General features: G+C 55.5%; 5 protein-coding genes across 5 annotated transcripts; 3 read left to right on the top strand and 2 right to left on the bottom strand.

Annotated features, from left to right (window-relative positions):
- Nucleotides 1–475: 475 nt before the first annotated feature.
- On the bottom strand, nucleotides 476–2,197 carry PRP45 (mRNA splicing protein; the record flags this gene model as incomplete). The annotated part of the gene is made up of 2 exons (XM_051431910.1): nucleotides 476–1,965; nucleotides 2,020–2,197. The coding sequence occupies 2 exons, from the start codon at nucleotides 2,195–2,197 to the stop codon at nucleotides 476–478; spliced, it is 1,668 nt and encodes a 555-aa protein (XP_051295044.1).
- A 1,526-nt stretch (nucleotides 2,198–3,723) lies between these two features.
- On the top strand, nucleotides 3,724–5,710 carry J4E90_002328 (uncharacterized protein; the record flags this gene model as incomplete). The annotated part of the gene is made up of 2 exons (XM_051431909.1): nucleotides 3,724–3,936; nucleotides 3,986–5,710. The coding sequence occupies 2 exons, from the start codon at nucleotides 3,724–3,726 to the stop codon at nucleotides 5,708–5,710; spliced, it is 1,938 nt and encodes a 645-aa protein (XP_051295043.1).
- Nucleotides 5,711–7,519: 1,809 nt separating this feature from the next.
- J4E90_002327 (uncharacterized protein) lies at nucleotides 7,520–9,349 on the top strand (the record flags this gene model as incomplete). Its single annotated transcript, XM_051431908.1, has 1 exon — nucleotides 7,520–9,349. One exon carries the CDS (start codon nucleotides 7,520–7,522, stop codon nucleotides 9,347–9,349), a length of 1,830 nt encoding a protein of 609 aa, XP_051295042.1.
- A 4,308-nt stretch (nucleotides 9,350–13,657) lies between these two features.
- Nucleotides 13,658–15,430, top strand: J4E90_002326 (uncharacterized protein; the record flags this gene model as incomplete). Its single annotated transcript, XM_051431907.1, has 1 exon — nucleotides 13,658–15,430. The coding sequence occupies one exon, from the start codon at nucleotides 13,658–13,660 to the stop codon at nucleotides 15,428–15,430; it is 1,773 nt and encodes a 590-aa protein (XP_051295041.1).
- Nucleotides 15,431–17,547: 2,117 nt separating this feature from the next.
- On the bottom strand, nucleotides 17,548–20,649 carry J4E90_002325 (uncharacterized protein; the record flags this gene model as incomplete). The annotated part of the gene is made up of 1 exon (XM_051431906.1): nucleotides 17,548–20,649. The coding sequence occupies one exon, from the start codon at nucleotides 20,647–20,649 to the stop codon at nucleotides 17,548–17,550; it is 3,102 nt and encodes a 1,033-aa protein (XP_051295040.1).
- Between the last annotated feature and the right edge of the window lie 1,649 nt (nucleotides 20,650–22,298).

The raw sequence follows: 22,298 nt of genomic DNA, 5'->3' as shown, positions 1-22,298 counted from the left end.
AGTACGATCGAGATCCGACAGCCGGCAGCATGTCGGCCAGTCAAGCACACCAGCGCAAGGCGCATAACTTCAGGGTTCGCCGTTGGCTTGTACTTTCGTACGACATAGCACGGCGGGGCTGTGGAGCGAAGGTGTGTATGGCGTCGATGGTAGACGCAGACGGAAGCTGTTGTCGGTGCGGCTTTCCGACGAAGGTGCGCCTTCCGAGACTGGGATCCTTGGGACTTGGCCAATGGAAGAGTGACGGGTAGTAAGCATATACGACGACTGTCTGTAGGTGTGGTAACACAATCGCGCAGGCTTTTGTGACCATGGACGCCCAACAATATGTGGTGAGTTTTGTATTAAGAAGATTTGAGCCAGATCAATGATGACCGTTTTGATCGCAGTAAAATGCTACAGTATTGCACCAGCAACTCGAGCTATGCAAAAGACCCAAACGCCTGAAATATGTCTCGATAATGCTAAAAGACGTTCAATCACTGTCATCATCAACCCTGGCGCGCTTGGCTGATCTGCCCTCCGGCTCCTGGATGCCGTAACGCTTCTCTCCCGTCTTCTCGCCCTTTTCACCACGAACCTCGTCAATCATCTGGTTGATATTGAACGGATCGTCAGTATCCTTCTCAAACTGAACTGGTCCGTCTCGGGCCTCTTGCAGATCCGCACCCTTGAAACCCTCCTTGGCCTTTCCAAGGACTTCGAACTTGCTCGACTTGGTGATTCGGTCGTAGGTCTGCCCCTCGTCTTCTCCGTCATCCTGCTGTACACTCGGGCGATAGATGCTACTGATAGCATCCTGAGCTGCGAAGAGAGGCTTGTCGTAGTGGTTGTCCTCGTTGAAACCAGCGTTGAATCCGCTGGACTGGTTGAACAGCCGCGAGTCGTACATGGACTCTCCGCTCTGTGTCGGCTTTGCCAGACCGAGTGCGACCTTTTCAGAAATATCACGATTCTGCTCCCGAGCCAGCATCTGGATCTTGCGCTCGGTACCCATCCGCGACTGACGGAGTTCGCGTTGGAAGTCCTCGCGCCTCTCCTTGCGAGCGTCCATTCGCTTCCGCACTGCCTCTTCTTCCGAATCAGTGTCCGACTCGCTCTGTGATCGCCTTCGGGATGTGTTGGCGCGCTGTTCTCGTGCCTCTTTCGCCAGGTTTCGCAGGTGCTCCTCCTTTTGTAGCTTCTCCTTCTCCGCTAATCTTTGCTGCATGATCGCACGCTGCTTAACCTCCTCTCGTGCATGTCTGTCTGCTGCCTGCAACGCTTCACCGAATTGAGCAAACTTGTCGTTGATCGTGATGTCCTGCAGCCCCCGACCATCGGCTGCTAGACGTTTGTCTAGTGGCACTGTGTATCCCTTAGGGTTCTTCCAGTTACTGATTGGGGGTGGGATCTTCCAAAGTTCTTGGTCTTCGGCGGTCAGCTTTCGCGGCGGCGAGTGGAGGACGGGTGGGGGAGGCGAAGGTGGTCCGCGAGGAATGCGCTTGTGCTTGAACTTGGGCGGCTCCATGGGATCGATCTGTCTTTGCTGGATCTTGATGATGCGCGTCTGGCCCTGGGCTTGACCATGCTGAGCCGTGGGTGTATATCTGACGAAGGTCGGCTCGTCGTTCTTCCTGCCCTGTACATTCTTGGGCCGCTGTGCAGCGGTCTGCCCTTGAACCAGTGCCATGAGGGCCTGCTCAGTCTTCTCCTTGGTTGCTTGGACAACCTCCGCAGAAGGACGCGACAAGTCCAGCTCGCCAGCGTCTGCCTGTTGGCGCAGAGGAATGAGGTCCTTGAAGCTGGCCTGCACAATCCTCGAATCGCCGTGTCCGCGTCGCGCAATCTCGTCGTACTTGGTCTTGCCCTCGCCGTCGACTCTCCTCACAAGCGCGTTGGATGTGGATGGTTGGCCCTTCTTTCCCATGTCGAGCGGGTACTGCGCGACGAGTACTTCCGGAAATGCGCCTCCATCGCCAAAGTCTAGAGGTGATGTCAGTACATCTCCCGTGTGTCCTCCATACGTGTTTTGCTTACCTTCAGGCGCGCGAGGCCTCCAGTGCTGCCTCTGGCCATAGGGCGGCGGACCCTTTTTCGCGACTACTTGCGCTTCATATTGCTCTGCGGTTAGCACGCGCGTGCTGTTGGTGAGCTCCTCCTCTTCGCCCGAGTATTTCGGCTTTGGCAGCGACTTGGACAAAGCTGCGACGGACATGGTCGTGTAGGCGCAAGGGCAGTTCGCGATGCTATGAGGGTTGGGTATCGCGGTTGGCACTGGTGGTGGTGATGATGTTGCTGGGCAAGATTTCATCAGACCCTCGGCGTTCTGGTTCAGCCACCGCCGAGGTCACGTGATCATGGCCCTCCAACCCAGCACGTCCACTGTCTACTATGTACACACGTTGCCCTTTACAATGCAACAGCCAATCAATGACGCGAAGCGCGCAACTCCGTCTGTCACTATGTAGCTTTCACTATCGATATAGAATCTGAGCCAACGAACCTTGTATTGCGCGCGAGATTACAGTGTCTGCTACAGGAGAGAGGATGTCTGGCCTTAATCTTCACGACTCAAGGCGCCGGTGAATCTTACCTGCGACTGACATGGGTAAAAGTCCCGTCCGTCGCTGCTACTCGCTTACAACCTGCCGTTGACCAGGATGGCGAATGCAGGAACAGAGTCAGTCAGCACAATGTTTTTGCAGTCACAATCGTGATCTGTTATCTCGACGGGAGCCCTGGCGAAGCTTGGAAGCGGTTCCTGCTAACGGCCAAGCGGCGGTGTGCGTTCACCGGACGAAATGAGAGCCAGCATGCTTTTTGGGCCAGACACGCACAACAGCGAGGTAATAATCGCGCAGGTAAAGGTCAGCTTGCAGGGAAAGTTAGTCGGGTAGAGGCGTCTTTGACACGCTGGTAGTCGAGAGAGGCGAGCGAGTGATGTGCGATATAGGGTGCGATATAGGTTAAGGCCAGAGCACGGCTAGTCGCTGCACATCATGCCGTTGCTAAGAGACGGTTTCGAAGGCGGCCATTCGTTCCAGAAAGGACTGTGACATCTCGTGCAGAGTGGCCCGGGACCCTAGACGCAAACGGCCAAGGTCAAGATGCTAGGGATCCCCAGCGTCGCAGCATCAACCTCTGAACTTTGAAGAGTGAATTGGCAATATTCAACGGCTCGCGCGCGGACTGTGGGTCGCAAAAGCAGCCATGACGGGCTGAGTATTCTGAAACGTTGTCCGCCATCCCTGTCTGGTGTGCCAGCGCAGGCCTGCAGCTATGCCGACCCATTCTCGGAAATCGTCTGGAGGAGCACCACAACACCACACCACCCAGCGGCGCAACTCTTTGTCGCAGAGCACGCCCCCGAGCAAGCCCACCCACGCCCGCACCAACACGGCCCCGGAGCCGCCCACGCTGTTGCGCCTGCCGTCTGTCAGCGCCTCGTCCGCCCGCCGTCCCCCAGCCTCGCACAGCGGCCATGGCATAGACAACTCGCGCGGCCCTCCCGTCACCCTCGTTACTCGCAGCCGCAGCTCGCAGAACCCCGCCGACTTTGCCTATGCGCAGCAGCAGTTCCTCCAGTCCGGCCTGGTATCCCCCACTAGCTCCCACCCAGGCACCTCCGCCAGCGAAGCCCCGCGACCACCACAACAAACAAGCGCTGTAGACCCGGCCACCCGCCCCCGACCCCACCCCCGACGAGCCTCGACCAGCAGTGCGAGGCCCCCGCCGCGACGAATGGCGAGCTCCACCGACGAGTCGTCCGAGTACGACTCTGGCCCCCGCAGCCGCATGGAGGACTACCACGCGGCGCATAGCGGACGGGGAGCGCCTGCGCCCGCGACGCCAGGAACAGACGGCGAGAAGGAGGACCTGTTCCTGAACATCGCCGCCGACAGTGCGCCCAAGCCGCCGCGCCCAGAGAACCCGACAGCGCGCGACCGATTGAAGGTGAGCAATGGAGCTACGGTATGCGCATGGATGGTAGCTAACGACCCAGTCACGAGTCGCCCGCGTCAACAACCGGCAGTCGCTCCCCTCGGCCCTGCAGTCGCCCTCGCCCGTCCAGGTCCAGTCGAGCTTAGTCACACCAACCACCAGCAGGATACCCTCCAGCGCTGCCCTCGAAGCCAGGTCCAGCGGCATACGCCGGTCGTCGCTCCTGCCCACCCCCTCCAGATACGAGCGGTCGCCAAACTCACCTGCACCCGAAGCCATACGGACCCGCGACCTCAACCACAAAGCCTCCTTCAGCTCTACACGACGCGACTCGGAGCTCTCACCGCGCGACTTCCTAGCCCAGTTCTCAAACTCAACAAGACGAGGATCTCAGCCTGAGGTACATCAAACCCCGCCCAGTCGCACTCCGGTCCACCCCTACAGGCCGTCGAACCTGTCACACGAGCCGCGCACGCCGCAGGTGGAGACATCGTTTGAGGCTGGTTCGCGCGCCGACGGTACCGAGTCACATGGCTCTACAGGCCCGGCCGCGTCTGTATGGGACGAGCTGGACGAGCTCAAGTCCAGGATACGGAAGATCGAGATGGGCGGCAAGATACCCTCGACATCGGGTGCCATTGTAAACCAAGCATCGGCTGAGCGCCCGCGGACGGCCAACACCTCAGCGACGACAGTCTCTTCTTCGCCGAATCAGCAGCGAAAGTCGAATCCGTCGCCTGCCGAGTCGACAGTTGGCACTCATACCCCCAACAACAACAAAACTCACCCTCTGTTGCGCGAAGCTCTCGGTAAAGCTAGACAGTACGTCTCCCCAACCGTCTACCGCAACCTGGAGGCGACTGCAACCGAAGCACTTGCGCTGGCAGAGATGAGCGGCAGTGCAGGGCCGCAGGGCACACTCCATTCTGCAAGCTCCATCATCAACGGCTCTGTCGTCTCAGACCGCCAGGTTCGTCGCAAAGCCGACAACCTCTGTCGCAGTCTCACCGAGCTCTGCATTGCTCTGTGTGACACCAAGACGGGTCTTGCCAGTCCAGCCTTCCGATCCAACACAGCCACACTATCGCGTCGGCCGAGTGTACAGATCAATGGCGATTCACCAACGATCCGACAGAGCATCGAGCCCGAAAGCAACACATTATCAGGCGTCAGTCCCAGTAGAGCCATGTCACGCATCGAGGCTCGGAGAACCAGCATGCTTATCGATGACTCCGGCCGCAGCCAAAGAGGAGGCAGCCAGGAACCTTACGACGATAGACACACTCCGTCACGCATGCAACGAGCAGGCACCAGTCTCCACCAGACGCGCAACAGCGTGGACGAAGAAGACGAAGATCCAATCTTCCGTGCGCCTTCCCGTGCGATGACCTCAATCGACTTTAGAGCCCGCCACGGTGGTCAGTCAGACCAAAAACGGTTCACCGGTGGCAGACAATACACTTCCCGCGAACCAATGCCTGATCTACAGCCATCACCCGCTCTTCAAACCACCGCCAGTCTCCGCCGCCCTAGTGTTTCAAGTAGTACGCCCTCCAACGAGCATAGTCTGTTGTTCCGGGATAACCAAAGCCGCTACGGTCATAATCTAGGCCGTGAAGGCTCGCCGGCCAACTACGAGAAGACCCTGACGGGAGGTCTACGACCAAGAGCGCAATTGAGCGTCGCTCGAAACCCAAACAACAGACACTCAGTCGGTGGTGTTTCGGACATTGGGCGTAGCGTGAGTCTGGGGAGACGACTAAGGGGAACAAGTATCGGAGAGTGAGCAAAGCAAAGCTCTCGCATTTCTTTGAGCTTGCGTTAACGTTTGACGTTACCCTCATAGTATGCCCAGTCTCCTCTTTGGTCCACGCGCAATGACCCCGCGACTCTCATACCTGAGACCGGATTCGCCATGGGCACACCAACAGAGGCGCGCCGTAGAACACCGAGTCAGTACAGGGATATAGGGACAGACGCGCACGGAGACATGTTAGAAGGGAGTATCTGCTTTATTCAGCCTTGCAAGGCTAAGAAGTCTGTGCGATGTACCACGAAGGAGTTTCTACCAAGCATTGTGAGAGAAAGAGCGTTCTCACGACTTTGCATATTTTGCCATCAAAAGGGGCTAACTACGGAGCATTTTGTTATCAGCGTTTCTTGCACGTAAGGGGACAAGCGTGTGGGCGCAGGATCGATTCACCGTCAGCATCTTATGATCTCTTTGTCTTTTTTTTTGTTTGCCGTTTTCGTTAGTTCCATATACCAACACCAGATCGTGTTTTTCCTTGCTCCTTCTTCTTTCTCTTCGAAACGTGGGTGTTGAAACTTCGTGTACATATATCAAAATCGCCTTTTCCTCTGTGAATATATATATTAGTTACGGACCCCTTTTGAGCATCTATGAAATGAAGGCTGACACAATGCTCAAGGTTACGGCTTCACCATCGCAGACCGGACTTTAGGAACGATACACAATGCCCACACTTTCACTGCTTCGGTGTGTCTGACTTGGCCAGGCTTCTGCGACCTAGAGTCCTTTTGGATGAATCCCACGAGTATAATGAAGGAGGTCTGCTGCTGGCTACGAATCGGACTCTCGCAGCATTGTTCATTGTTGGCTGTTAACTGGACGAGCCGTCGCTTGTCGGTAATACTGACCATTCACAAAGGCCTTGTAGTTGATTGCAAGATATATGTGGGCGGTTCCCCCATATTCTTTGGATGACCCACACCTGAACCCAGACAACCATGGAACGAATGTGCCGTACACACCGAAATGTCTGAATCGCATGGTATTCATTTGAGTTCAGGACCCCTTCTTCTGTTCACCGCTGACTTCGCCTTATCTGAATGCCCTGGCATCCCTGAATCCGTGCTGTGAAACAATCACGCTCTTTGCGCTGGAGCAAACAGTGTTTAAGAGCGCACCGACCCGCATTCACTTTTCATGGACCTATTTTGTTGTGGCCTTCTGACGCAGCGCCGCTCGCGCCGTTCTTCGAGTTCTTCTACTGCGACGCTCGACCACGACACCACCCCAGCAAATACGCCTTTTGGTCAGCCCACAACTCGCAATCCGCACGCGACTGACACAGACTTACACTCGCCTTTGGATTCGACTGCAGCAAACTCGTCATCAAGCGCATCCGCCACCGCTTTAGCGCCTGAGCCAGCAGTGTTTGTCAATTCGCAGGCCTTCGCAAACGCCCACAATACGCGAATCCCCACCAATTTCAAGCGCACACACTCCCCATCGCCAAGTCGTAGCACTCCGCTCAGGAAACAATACTGCGGCGCCGTTGCAATGTCTGACGAAATGTCCGAGGAGCGCGCGCCTGCCCAGGTTGTCGCGCAGGCCGCGCCTACCGCATCGGACGAGGCGGACACACTGACAGACTCATCATCCACAGTGCAGGGAGATACCATCAGAACCTCATCGCCAACCGAGCCGGAACCTATTTGTTCGAATGTCGTGACTGCATCTGACGGCGATGCTAACTCTCATTCAAGCATAGGTTCACCTGCGGTCGGCGTCACACCACTGACCGAGACGCAAGGTCTTGTATCCTCGCCGCCACACAGCGATGAAACTATGCCTTCACAATCTCAGGACAATGCGCCTGACCCTGTGCAGTCACCGGAGCAAGAGCACGCCGACAACAGCCACCCTCCTTCCCCGCGCTCAAATCAAGACCACGCCGGCAAAATGTCCACGACGCCGCCAGTCACACCGCCACACACGCCTTCCATGGACGAAGAACCCCAGTCACCAAGTTCATCGGTATCGTCAGATTGGTGGACTGAATTAGGTGTTCCGCCGCCGCCACCGAAACCTCACACAGTCATGTCGCCTGATCGAGCGGTCTTGTTCAAAGACATCTCCGAATCACTCGCTAAGCGCAAGATGCAACGCAACATCTTCTCGAAGACACGTGAATCGATGAGTTATCAGGGGCACGGGATCTTGGTGCTCTCCTCGCGCGGGTTTGAACGTGACCATTTGCCCACAAAGCAGACAAGGCCCCCTCTGCTGAAGCGCCGTTACAGTGTGGAAGTCAATACTACTACCGGATGGGAGCAACAAACTGATCGCTGGGAAGCTGCGATATGTCAGGTAAAACATTACCAGAAGCCTTACTTTAGTGAGCACTTCACTCACGTTACACAGACATATGACATCCCTGAGCTATCATCCAAGGAAGTGGATCCTCTACCCGCTCTTGCACATTGGGTGCAACTTCCTCATCCTGCGCGGTACACTGCTTTCGCCCCGGCCTTTTCTGATCACCTGGAGCCTCCCCACAACGAAGGAGTGTTCCTTACGCTGGGAGATGTGACCCTTCATAACGACTCCTTTAATTATATTGGCGCTACCAACGCTCGGATCTATGGTCAGGAAGTATGGATGCGCGACGAGAGTCTAGACATGGCTCTTGAAGTGCTTCGCCACGATTACGACTGCGACGCTCACAAAATCGGTATCGCCAACTCTACTGTGGCCCAGATTTGCTACTTTGCCCAAATGTCAGGATATACTGCGGAATACGAACAGTACAGGTCACGTTACGCCGACAAGAATTGGGTCTTCATCGTCATCAACGATGGCATCGGCGGCGTCGAAAACAATGGCTACGGTGGATTACACTGGTCTCTCGCTGTTCTGGATCGGGTTTCCAAGACATGCTATTACTTCGATTCGCTTTTCGTCAAACTGAAATACTATCAAGACTTAGGCCGGGATATGTCTATGGGCATGCTCCATATTCTTGATGAGAACCCAGAGGATTGGAGGTACCTCGAACAATTCAACAGTCCCGATCAAAACGAAAACAACAGGTTCAAAGATGATGGAGGTGCATGTGGACCATTTGTATACAAAATGAGTCACTTGTTGATCCTTGCAATCAAGCGTTGTCAACTGGAAGGGCGAGAGCACCACTGCGACCTCAAACTTCCCTGTGGGTTTCCCGAATCCTTCGGGGAAGACTTCCATTCTCAGGAGGTTCGCTATGAGATTCAGCGCAGAATCGCCCGCTGGGCACACAAGGAATTGTCTTCGAGATACGTGGATGAATGGGACTGCGCGCAGATCCAGGGCACAGATGCCGTCCTAGATGACGGTCCAGTCGTCGCATTCGAGGTTCCGCGCAGGTCTTCCAGGTCAATTCACTCCGGACGAAATGCCACCAGCGGCAACAGCTACCATTCCCCGATCACCCTAGAGGACGACGATGCCAACTACGCTGTCCATGGCAACAGGAGGGATAGCCTGGACAGCAACGTTGCGTCCGCGGGTGGTGATACATCAGTCGTCGACCTGGGTGAGGACTCCGATTCTACCTGGGTGGTGTCAGACGATGACATGAACCTGGATGAGGACGACGAGGAGACCGCAGAGGTCGTCCTCGACGGCCAAATCTAGGTTGACGACTACCCTGTTCATGGGAAGGAAAGGGACGCCTAGGCATAGTGAGGCGGGGAGTCAATATGGGCTTGATTTTCTTGTGATGAAGGCGTTAAATGGGCTTGTCATTGTCAAGATACCCCTTCATTTGTAGCGAAGGAGTTTTTGCTTTCTGCTTTTTGCAGTCTTGTTTCGCGATAAAAATGTACTCCAAAAATAACAAAAAAACAAAAGGCTGAAAAGCCTGAGCAAAACGTTCATTCTGCAATATTGTGATACTCCTGAATGAGATTACTAGACTCGACATCGCACCTGCCTCCCATCACCCATCAAACCTACCCAAATTATCGATCACGTGGCACGTCATTTCAGTACTAGCTTAATCCCCCCGCGCATCGCCATCGCAATCCAGCATCGGCATTACCAACATCCCCCAACAACCTGTTTTTCTTTCCGCCCAACCACTTCCCACATGCATCATCTCTCAACCACCGCAGATCCAGAAATTGCGGCTGAACTCGCCATCGCAAGATCGGTTGCGCGAAAACGGGTGGTGGCGGTGGCAAAAATGCACAACACCGCCGCAGTCAAGCGAGCCGAGGTGCGGCGATATGGGAGGAAAACCGGGGTTGGAGGCGATGTCGTGCTGCGGATGTACCTGTCTATCTTCTGTCGCATCACTAGAGGGAACTAAGGACCCTAGAGGGCCGGGGCATTTGTTGATCACCAACCGGCGAATAATGAGAAAAAGCAAATGCTGTGCTGTCCTTTGCGGTACGCGGTACGCGGTACGCGGTTACGGAGAGTTTGGGAAATGGGCGAGGCGAGGCCAGGCCCTCGAATGTGAAATGATGGGGAATGACGTAACCGCGTGATAGCGATTGCTGGACTAACTCCACAAAACCTTCTTTCCCACGGCACTTTTGCAGGTGCATGATGACAGGAAAGTTTTTGGGTGGGTGTGCTGGGGTTAGCTTGGATCGTGGGAGTTGGGCATTGTTTTGCTGTTTGGTTGGCGTGTACCTGATCGATCACACGATAACTCACTACCTACCACGATCACTACTACTGCTGCTACTGCTAACTAGCACATGTGTGTGCATGAACCTACCCACGTATGTCGGCACGGCGCAAAACGCGTATAGTCTGTATATCGGATACGCATAATCAGACGCCGAAGTTGCCGGCTGGCGATGTGTTGATCCACGCGGGTGACTTGACGAATCAGGGGAGTTATGCGGAGTTGAAGAGGACGGTGGAGTGGCTTGAGCGGCAGGAGTTTGAGGCGAAGATTGTGGTTGCTGGTACTGAATGCCCTTGGTCTTGTTCAAGAGGGACAGATATAATGGAGAAGAGAAGTGCTGATGAGATGGGACAGGGAATCACGACATTACGCTCGATCCTCCGTTCTTTCGAGAAAACGAAGAGTCGTGGAAATGGCCTGCGCCTCAAGACACAGAAGCGTGTAGAAGACTGTTGACGGAATCCAAGTCCATCGTCTACCTTGAAAATGACTATACGGAGATACGATTGAAAGAACGGGGAACGTGCTTTACCATCTTTGGGAGTCCGTGTACGCCCAAACAGCAACTTGCGAGTTGGGCTTTTCAGTACAAACCCAGCGAAGCAGAAGAAGTGTGGAAAAATATTCCAAATGAAGTGGATATCGTAGTTACGCATACACCGCCCAAGGGGCGATGCGATGGAGTAGTAGCAGCAACAAGCGGACATAAAGACAGAATAAGGGAAGGATGCCCAGCGTTGTTAAGAAGATTAGAGCAAGTCAGGCCGATCTTGAACATCTGCGGCCACATACACAACGGACGAGGCGTGGAGACGATACAATGGAGAGAAAGACATGCATTACTACATCACCAACCCACGCCCATGGATATCGGTACCCTAGTACCAAGCGTGCAGTTCTGGAACGACCCAGGAGCCTCCAACAAGAAACTTTCTCTAGTTGATTTGACGACGGGCATGCAGGTGAGAAGAGGGCGTGGTTCGGGCTGCGACCACCATGCGAGCTTGACACGTCAATTGCAGCCTGACTCGCGAGGGGACCGTCTGGAAGGCCAGCCTGATGCGATGTCTGCACCGGATCAGACAGGGCGTCAGCCCCCGTCCGGTGGTGGTGAGAAGCTTATCCCGACGGCACCAGCGAGCCTCACTGATGTTGCCCTGCGGGACAGTGAGGCGCTGTGGGGAGGGATTAGTGGAGGAGGACGGCGAGGGGGCGATGCAGATGAGCATCCAGATGAGAGCGATACCGGACATGGGTGTCCTGACGAGGCTACTCAGCGTCTCGCAGAACGACAGAGGGGTATGCCTCCACCAGGGACGGAAGAACGCAGCCAGACCACGGTGATCAACGCAGCGTATCTGGGTCCGAGGGTCGCTGGCAGAACGTCGGTTGCCTACAACAAGCCGATAGTCGTCGATATGGAGCTGCCTGTATGGGGCTCTTTGGGACCACGATAATGCTAGCTAATGTGGGATGACGGATCAACTGCAGCGTACCTGTCCCAAATGATCTCATTCCTAGCCAGCAAAGCACACTTGTCGAGCCAACACCTACATCATACTGCTGCTGGTTTATAGCACATTCGTGTCCTACTCAGTGCGGTGCGTGCAATGGACGAGGACCACGTAGGAGGACGTGCTTCGTGGGCTTCGTGAGCTGACCATGTCACGATTGGGCGTTACATGCAGAAGTGCCCCGCCTTACCCCCGCATAAGCGTATCTTATCGTCCTATCAAGCCACGGGCTAACGTCTGCCATCGGGACGGATCGAGTGGCAGCAAATCTATCCTCTCTCACATGGCTTGGGACGGAGAGCAAAATATTGCCTGACGGGCGACGCAACCGCCGTGCCCTGACCTGAGTTGCGACGGGCCACAGGGATGCCCCTCATCGTGCCTCGAGTGATGTGCGGAGGATGTGCATTGATGGGTGCCGAAGGCCCGGTGACTGCTACCGTCTGAGCTGGGGAACACATGTGTCTCGGACGCTGCAGAGGATGGATTGCCTGGGTGGATCTCGAATGTGACGAGTTGGCTGTCGGTGCTGGCTTTGTGCTTCACCTGTACCCTTGGGGTGCAGCTGGATTCGTCATGTCTTGCAAATGTTCATGGTGGGGTTGGTGAGCATTTCACGATTGGACAGCAGGTGTGGTCACATCGTGCTTCCACGCTTCTGGCATGGCTTCTTGGGGCTTCGGTGGTCATGCAGGCCATGCTGGGGGTTGGTCCTATCAGGCGCGGTTTTGGCGCCAGTCTCGAAACGGGCCATGTGGAGGGCGCTGGGCGTGATTGGACTGAGTGTTTTGCAGCCGCCGTGGCCGACGACGAGACGTGCAGCGGTGCTCATGTGAAGCAGCGGCTTGCGCGATGCGATGCGATGGGCGTGGAGCGGGGACTAGTCAGCGTCGAGTCGAGGCTGTGACGCTCTTTTCAGCCGGCGACGAGTTTGGTACAAAGCAGACAAGTGCGAGGCACAGGGATGCCCTCGACGGCTGTCGAAGCCCTGGGGCTCTGTGCATGAGAGCCTGATATAGTCACAACTGCACCCCCAAAGCGTGCAGGCTGACTGCTCTCCAAATCCATATTACCCGTTGCACACATTGTTCTATTCTTCGAAGCCGCAATCTTATTCTTCTCCCACGATTCTTAAATTCCACACTACGCGGTGCGATCCCGACTACCGCCCGCCGGATCCTATTGGCATTTTTTGGCACGGTTGACGGTGACGTCGCAAAGCCATCCACACCGCAACTTACGGCCTGCAAGCAGAGCCATCGCTGCCGGGCAACGAGCAGCGCAGTCGCGAGCACAACACAGCCTCACTCTTGTGCCTGACCGCCGGCCGAGCACTACAATTCCTTTGTCCAGCGTCTTTGATCCGAGTTTTTTTGTCTCTTCGCCACGTTTCCGCCATCTTCGATCCGCGCTGTCTGTGTCCCTGAGCGACCCACTATTCCTTAGGTCAGCCGATTTCAAGCAAGCCATCCTCGTCAGGCCGTGCAGGAACACCCGCACGCTCCGTCCGCTCTGCTCTCACCACGGCACATACTGCACCCGACTCCCCTTATAGGGCTCCCACACCGACGCCTCGCCCAAAGCCCATCGCTCCTGCCCTTGCTTTTGCTGCGGCCTGCCAGACATCCGCCCAACACCGCCACAGGCTCGCTTGCTCCTCCACTCGCTGCATTGCCCGGATCCGCATGTGTCAGGCCTGAGTCGCAAGCAGTCGTTGCTGTCACACTATAAGAGAGATCCCACACCCCACACCCGCCTAGCAATCCTATCCCCACACCCATTGCCGCCATGGACGACCCCCTCCCCGATCACTACAAGGCCCTGGGCGTCGCCAATACGGTCGACGCCGCCGTCATCAAGGCCACCTACCGCAAACTCGTCCTCAAGTGCCATCCCGACAAGGTCACGGACCCCGCGCTGAAGGAGCAGAAACAGGAGGAGTTTCACAACATCCAGCAGGCCTACGAGTGCCTCATTGACGACGAGAAGAGGAGCAAGTACGACGCGCAGATCACGCTCGACAAGCTGCGCAAGGAGAAGGCGGCGCGAGGAGCTGCGCCACGCGACAGGACTGCACGCTTCGATGTCCCCACATCAGGCGGTGCATCCTTTGCCGCAAACGGCCCTTCGCGATACACCACCGAGTACCGCGCACCCACAGCACGCGAGGAAGACGACCGTTACCACGCACGATACCACACCCAGCCCTCAAAACCCACATCATCCTCGAGATCCACTCGCGAGAAGGAGTCCAAGAGCTCGCGACACGTCAAAGAAGACAGATCACGCTCAGATCGCGAGAAAACGCGTGCCAAGGAGACCCGAAGCGACCGCAAGTTCACCCAAGTCGACAGTGAGTCATCGGGTGACGAGAAGGCGCGCTACGAGGCAGCCTTCAAGGCTCGCACTGAAGAGGATGCTCGGCGCAAGGCAGAAGAGCGCCGCACCTATGAAGACAACCGATATGCCGGCACCACCACTCACACTGTCCCTGCTGCACGCAAGATGAGCGTTCAGGAAGAAGAGGCGCTCCGATACCAGCACAAGTCACGCGCCCACGTCGAGGCGGATATCCTATCTTCCCGACCGTCGCCCGCCAGGGCTTCTTCGCGCGATTACTACACCTCCGACCCACCTCGGATGGTTCGACGCGACAGTGCTCGACCCGAGCCCGTCCGCAGGTCATCTGCTCGCCCCAGTAAGGAAAGACCTTCTCTGTCCCGTCGTGACACAGACCGTACCGACCGCGGTATTCCCGAGGTTGTCGAGTGGGATGATGAGCCTCGCCGTGAGGAGAGACGCGTACCCAGCTTCAAGCATACGACCTCATCACCTGCTGAGCTCTCACGTGGAGTGCCTCAGCGCTCGTACACCGAGAGCAGGTCCACCAGATATGCCGAGAACACGCCTCCAGCACCTTCGCTGAGTCGATCGTCGACCATGCCTACCATTCCAAACACCTCCTCGCGCAGGAAGGACGCTACCGCTCCTCGCCCGTCTGGTCTTCGCGAGGCCATGACTCCAGAGCAATACAGCAGCCCTGAGAAGTACGCCAGTCCCGAGAGAGACGCCTTCCCCAGCGTACCACCATCGTCGACCGTCAAGACATATTACTACCCCGTTCCTGGAGCTGGCGTGTCCCAAGACCCGCCAACCCCCACTCCTCGCCACGTTGTTCGCGAACCCCAATCCCAACGCCAACACCGTTCAAAGTCGCCCATCGGCAAGCCCCCGATTGGTCCCAACCGTCCGGCAGAGCCCACCACTGCATCATACAAGACCGTGCCCCGGCCATCAATGCCAAGCCGCACGGAGTCAAGTCGCAACATCTCGCCTGTTCGCGAAGAACGCGGCCGCTCAGGAAGGCTCTACGGTGAAATTGGTAGCGAACCCCGACACCGGGTACGCCAGGCAAGCATCGACCCCAACGAAATCCAATACAGCCGTAGATACGGTCCCGAGGACGTCAGATGGGCACCGAGATCTGGTGAACCCGACAGGGTTGACAGAGGCTTTGCCAGTAAACCTGGTCTCAGCAGAACTGCTACGTATGCTTACTAGTAGTTCCGTTATACTTTGAATTGGAAAGGCGAAACGCACACACACATACAAACATATCGACACAGGCATCAAATTGCCCACAGGATACCCAACTCCCGGATGCTATCGGACGAAACACCGGGATCATATTTGCGATTTCACAGGCGTTGAACGGTTTTTCCCATTACTATCTCCCATCTCCTTGATGTTCAGTTCTACGACCAACTACACGCAAGTGCTGCGTTTGGCGTTTCTCCGTCTCCTCGTCTTGTTTGTCAAGTCTCACACTCAACCATCTCTGTACAATTGCATATACACATCGAAATTGAAATACATTTCGATGCAGCTTTTCCAATCGCTTTTCTATTGCTCCAACTACTCATCGAGCAAGACGTGTATGTACGTCTTGTAGATCACTTTCGTTGTATTGTATTGACACACACTGCGCCGGGCTAGACCTGGACACATTCGCTTTTTGGACTTATTGGTCTTTGGGATACGTATACTACGCTCGCTTGGTACGAGATGAGATGAGATGAGATGGACATGAGATGGACATGAGATGATGAGCCTGATTGGCATGGTTTCTGTTTTCTGTAGACGTGGAGGTCTCTTTTGGGGCATACACATACGCATCACACATAGTATATAGTTTAAAGTAGTAACCTGAATGGATTTTCAACCTGATCCAAGACTTTCTTCCAGCATATGTTTTCTGTTCCACCACGGAAATGTGTCTACGATCATCTGACCTCGCAGCTACTAGTACGAGCAAATACGACGACTTCACTGTAATTTCCTCACTGTGTTCCACAAAACCACGATCTCAATGGCGCGAGCTGCCCCATCTCACACCGCAACTACCTTTAGCCCAGCCCCCACTCACTGTTCGTGTTACCAGTTCAACCCTTCCTTTTATCCCTCCACGACCAAGAACGGCGATCTGCACAACCCTTATCTTGCAGAGATAGGTTGGATCTACATTTGTACCACCATATAATGTAGAAGCCATGCAGGTGAGATGTATGTAAGCCTTTGGTGTGTGTAAGGAACCAAGTAAGCGGGTGTCTTCATTAGTCAGACGAGAGATGCTACTTCAGCTGTCACATGTTTAGTCAGCAACAAAACGGTGTTCGGTTAGACTTGTCATGCCAGTTCATTTGCTCGTGGGGGTACGCTTGATCAGGAAGTTTACCTAGAATGGTGAGAGGCCGTATCGCCAACGAAGAGTCAGATACGCAATTAACACATATATGCATGTGGACGACCCATTGTTGAAATATGTGTTCCATTCATTTACATAGCCTTTTCCACCAGAAACCCTTAGATGAATCCAGAGAGGGAAAAGGAAAAATAAGGAAAAGCCCAAGGATATGATCAATCCATCTGTCGAGATCCTTCTCTCTCTCTCTCTCCCACAAACGCCTTTCGCTGGCTGAACTCGCCAAGCGAACCAGAAAATAGAAAAATCAAAACACAAAACCAAGGACGCAACCCAAGATCGCAAGTGGGTGCTTTCTGCCAGAAGACAGTCGCTTTGCATGGCTCGTAACATCGATACTGAGTGTGTAAAGTAAGGAGATGAGATAGATATACAAAGGGGCAGCGAATGTAGTAATGGTTTTGTCGAGAGGGAAAGTTGTTTGTAAGGAGTGTGAGTATGTCGAGGGGATGGCGGTACTAGGGTACTAGAAACTAGAACATTACTCTGCGTAATTCAACGCGCATTAGCCCCCAACGTGCGAATATGTAAAGCCGTGCTGTACGGACTTGCAAAGAAACGAAAGATTTGATCACAAAGGAAATGACTGATGACAAGGGAATACGAGATGGAGACTGCCGGACCGTTGGAATGCATCGGCTGCCAACGGTAACGGAGATGCTGCACATCCAACGTCGACTCTGCAAAGTGGGCCAATGTGACATGCAGCTGTCAGGAGTCCAAACGCTCAGTGTTGGTGGCGTCGCGAGCTCCTGTTGGCGAAGGACGATCCTTCGGAGAGAGGTCGCGTAATTTCCGACAAGGCGGCCGAAGCTACCAAATCTTGTGCGCGCGGCGTCTTCTCCGGAAGCTTCTAGATTGAGCAAGTCCACTCCGCATATTTTGAGTTTGCGTTTCGGTCTGTTTGTGCCTTTGCTCACAGTACGTCCCAGATGTTGCGAACAATGGGGTTACTGCCGGTTTGGACAGGACTCCGGGGGTCAACGGTTGCCTTTTCAGGCGTCCATTGCCGGGGTAGTGGTTCTTCCCATGCGGTATGGCCGTTTCGTCCGTCCTTGATCGTCTCGTTGGAAGATACCGGACTCGTGTCGTCGCCAGAAGACTGGAGTTCGAAATGGAAGGGGTTCCTTGTGAACTCCTCAGCACGCGGTGACATGAGAGCGTCGATGTCATCAGCAGCATGTTGAGGAGCAGAAGGTTTCGGCAGCTTTGACTGAATCTCCGTTTGTAGCTTGTGCAACTTTCGTTGTTCGCGCATGTTCGGTGATGAGAACCTAGTGCGAATGGCCTTGGCGGGAGTTGAAAGGAAGGTTTGACTAGGCGATCGGGGCGTATCCGGTGCCTTGGGGAACGCTACAGGAACAGGTTCAGCCGGGTCGATAGGGGTCAAGGCTTGTTTTTCGGGTGAATTGCTAAGGCTGTCGATGCGTGGTCCGGCGTCTTGGCTATGTTTTGGGAAGGACATGGACAGCAAGCTGGGGGCCTGGAACATGGGGTTCGTTTGCGCCGTACCGTCCAGCGATGCAAAGCCGTTGAAAGTCTGATGGGCAGGCGGTAGGATGGCTTGGAATGACGGCCGTCGATCCTCAGCTTCAGAGTCCTTGATAGCGGCTATGCTGGGCCTGTCGAACGGATTGAAGTCTGCTCTTGTTGGCGATGTCAAGCCGAATGGATCCTCATCTGCTACCCTTGGCTTTAGTGGAGTCATGTGGAATTCCGTGGCACGTGGCGACTTTAGGTCATCTTCTAGGCTTGCGTCTGTGCGACCAAAGACATCCTTCGGAAATTGTGTAGCCACTGGCGAAGTAATCTCAGGCGCGGAAGGTTCGTTATCCAGATCGTAGCCTGCCGGCCATGGGTTGTCAAAAGAAGTCTTGATTGGCGACATGACCTCAGCATCGGATGCGTCGTAGGAGCTGAAGGAAGGGATGTTGAAACTTGCTACAGCTGGGGATCGAAGTGGCTCAAATCCTGATGGCTGTAGAGGCGCCAGGTGTCTCTCTCCTGATCCGAATGATGAGCCCTCATCGTTGCTCAGGCCCAATCGTAATGGAAGTTGACGTGAGAAGTTGGGGACAGAGGAAAGCCTGAGAGTAGGCTCAGAATGGTCTTCGCTGTCAGAAACATCTTGAGTCTGAATGGTCGGCACGTTCTCGTTAGTGACGGAGACTACAGGCACAACGTGACCTGTGGGATCGACATAGGGCGTCGTTGTCGTCGGGGAGGGCTCGGATGGGACATCAAAGTGCGCAGGGCTCGAGTCCCAGGACCGACGGAAACCGGCTGAGAAGGCTCCAGTGGGTGCCGATAGGGGACCTGGAGATATAGCCATCATGTTGCCTGTGCTTGCCCGTTGCATGCTAATGTCGCTGTCGGGTGGTAGCGGCGCTGTTCGTGGAGTGCGCGATCCCGAACCAGAGTCTCTATCGTACGAAGAGTACTTGTTGTTTCCTGTGGAGCGGGTGGAAGGAAGACCAGCAGATCGTCGTCCATACCCTTGGTTGTGATATGAACGGCTTTCGTTTTGTCTTAACAAGCTGTTGCGGAACTCTTGCAATTGCATGATGAGGTTCATGTTCGGTCCGATCCACTTGCTTCGCTTCTTCGCCTTGTCGTACGCTTCTTGCACACTCATCTGCGGGTCCTTGTACAGGCCGTAGGCAACGATCAAACTGGCAGAACGACTGACACCACATTGGCAATGGATGAGTACGCGCTTCCCACGCTGAACCCTCTCGTCTATCATCCTGACCAGCTTGTGAAGGTCGGGAACGATGTCTGTGTTGTGCTCCCAGGGCATGTGGATGTACTCTGGTGTCTTGTATGTCTTGCCCTCGATCACAACCTCGCGCGGCTGTATGGTTTGCATGACCGGCGTGGCTTTGGGTGTGGTTGGCGAGCCATCGTCCATACCGAATGATTGCTTTGGTCGCTGTCCAAGGGTGGCAAAATCAACATTCTCCGCTGGTGGGCCATCTATGCGCCTGGCATCAATATCTTTTTGTGACTCCACCGTTGGCGTAGTGAATGGGTTCTTCACTTCGCTCGCGACGTTGATAATGACATCAAAAGTCGTGGCCTGGATAGCAGTTGGCTCAAAGTAGAGGAACACGCCAGACTCATAGATACAGATGGGGCCGTTGGGATAGGCAGCCGGCTTCTCCTCTCGCGACTGGGGAACATCGAAGTTGGGTTCCTGGTCCTCCTCCTCCTCCATTTCAAAGGGGACTTCGCTGAGGCCACTTTGCTTAGGTGCAACAGGTCGTAGAGGAGGCAATTGCATACCACCCATTGGGTTCGTACTCGGTGAACATAATGGTAGCGAAGGAGATGACTGGAAGTGGCGAAGCGGTGGGCGATTGAAGGACGGTGTTGAGGGTATGAGCAATCGTACTGGCTTACTCTCGTTGCTGCCAGGCGTTGAAATTGTTAAGCTCAAATTGGACGGTCGACGCTTCGGGGGTGTCGGTGGTTTGATAAACAACGGAGATGGCGGTGCCGAGCTGTTCTTCTCTTTGGGAGCAACTGCTATGGGAGCTGGGGTGTGCGCGCGCAAGTTGCTGAGCGAAGACGCTGTGTTGATACCAAGGTTCTTGAGATTCCGAGGCTTCTTTGCAGGTGTTGTGGGACGCTGCAATTCGAAAAATGGGCCGGCAGACGGTTCCCCGACAGGTGCTTCTGCTCGTCTTGACCTGAAGTCGGCAACGAAAGACGAGGGCGTGATAGTCTTTGCGAGGGGCGATTCGGGAGACACGCCTGGAGAGGGGTCTGTCACCGAGGACGAGTCCATAGTTGATATGGTTGTGGTCGGAGAGTTGTCGGAAGAGCCCGTCGATGTACTGTCGCGACTTTCGCTGTGGATGTGGAAGGAGGAGAAGGGGGTGCCCGAATTGGTATTGGGGCTCGTAGCAGGACGTGCTACATTCCCGCCATTTTGGCCCTTGCTGTGGTGATCTCCTCCAAATACGGCGCCGAATGAGGGCATGGGCATGAATGAGCGCGCGCTCGTCTGAACCATGCTGGGACTTGTGTGTGTTGCCAAGCGGGGGCAGTGGTTGCGAGTGCTACTGGGCCGACGGGGTGCTCGCGTTGAGGTAGGGGGTGAAGGAAGGCAGTGGGTGAAGGACTGCTCGAGTTTCTTGGAAGGGAAAGAAGAATTAGGTGTAGAGAAAGCCCTTTTCAGAGTCGGAGTGTCAGCATCATGGGATATTGTGGGCGAGGCAGACATGGCAGGCGCATGTGTTTCGAAACGAGGGCGGCGGGACGGGGTAGTGGGGAATGGAGGCTGGAGACAGGTTGAGAAGCTGTTTCCCGACTCGAAGATTGGTGGTAGAGTGCACATGGTCGAGCAGGTAACGGTTGACAGGTGACAGGTGCCCGTACAATGCCTCGACTACAGTCATGCTCGCCCAGACAGACAACGGGGCACAGGAATGCGGAGTTGGGACACGAAAAGAAGATGCGGCTTACCTGGGTGCCAACAGCAGTGGGGAGGGGCGCTGGCGTGGTGAATTGGAGCGAGAATACCAGATCCTCTACTAAGCGCCTGGGGGAAGGAGCGACTGGGCCGGCGATGCGCCTATGCCTGAGGAGATGCGGCGTAGTGGGTAAAAAGGGCAGGAGCGGGCGACGCAGCGGGTGCGGGTGGTGCGAGCGGCGGTGGTGAGGAAGGCGCGGTCGAGGGTGGGTGCCGCGCTCACGATGGGGGTCTGTTGCGACGCACTCTGGACGATGGGGAGGGTCGAGGGCAGAGTGGTGACCAGCTTGGGCAGTGCGGACGAGGGAAGCCGGTCGATCGCAGAGCCGCTGCCGCCTGGATGTGGGAGGAGGGGGTCGTGGTAGGCGAGGCGAGCACGCTGTGTGTCGTGATTGAGGCGGCGTGAATGCGTCTTGTCGATGGATGGGGGAGACGAACTGCGAGCTGCGCTAGTGGCTCTGTGGAAGCGCCGACGTTCCAGGAATAGCAACCGCCGCCGGTGCGCTACGAGGCAGCTGCGACCACTAGGACACTAGCATGTCAGACCCATGAGCGTCTTGGGACCATACTACACAAACGCGCCAGTCCACTCAACCACCGCGCCTTACAGCCTGTCTACCGTACCGCGGCCGATCTTGGTTCGCAGCGTACGCGTAGCCGTCATTTCCCTTGCCTAGCAAACAAATACTCGCCATCGCCGCTCCACAGGAGACTGCGCTCGACAAACTGCCCTTCTGCCCTTGTTCCCCGGACCTGGCGAACCTGGCGAGCCTAGAGTAGGCCCCTGGAGGCCGCATCCTGAAGACGGGAAGGCCCAGACGAGATACCTCGGAAAGAGGTTGGGGTCCGCGCCATATTGCATCCACCCCAGACAGTATGTAATCCGTCCCGTCTCCGGCCTCGACGCGCTCGAGATGAATTACTCGTCGTCCAGGTCGTCGTTGTTGTCAGCGCTCACCACCGCCAGGACACCCTGGCCTCGCTTCGCATGCCACAGCCATCGTTTCGACTCTCACTGCGTGCAAGACTGCGACTGCGACTGACTTCATCGCGGCCTTCTGAGGCACAAAACAGTCGGAGCAAATATCTGCAACGTGAAACGCACCGTGGGAACTTATCGACCCACCTGTTGGCGGGGTGAGTTTTTGCGTCTCCGTCATGTGAGGATTACCACGCGTTTCATCTCTCTG

The sequence above is a fragment of the Alternaria incomplexa genome (genome assembly GCF_024043165.1).
Source record: "Alternaria incomplexa strain BMP 0042 chromosome Unknown scaffold_2, whole genome shotgun sequence".
NCBI classification, from domain to species: domain Eukaryota; kingdom Fungi; phylum Ascomycota; class Dothideomycetes; order Pleosporales; family Pleosporaceae; genus Alternaria; species Alternaria incomplexa.
The sequence above is the reverse complement of the archived record's forward strand: the minus strand, read 5'-3'. Positions and strand labels throughout refer to the sequence as shown.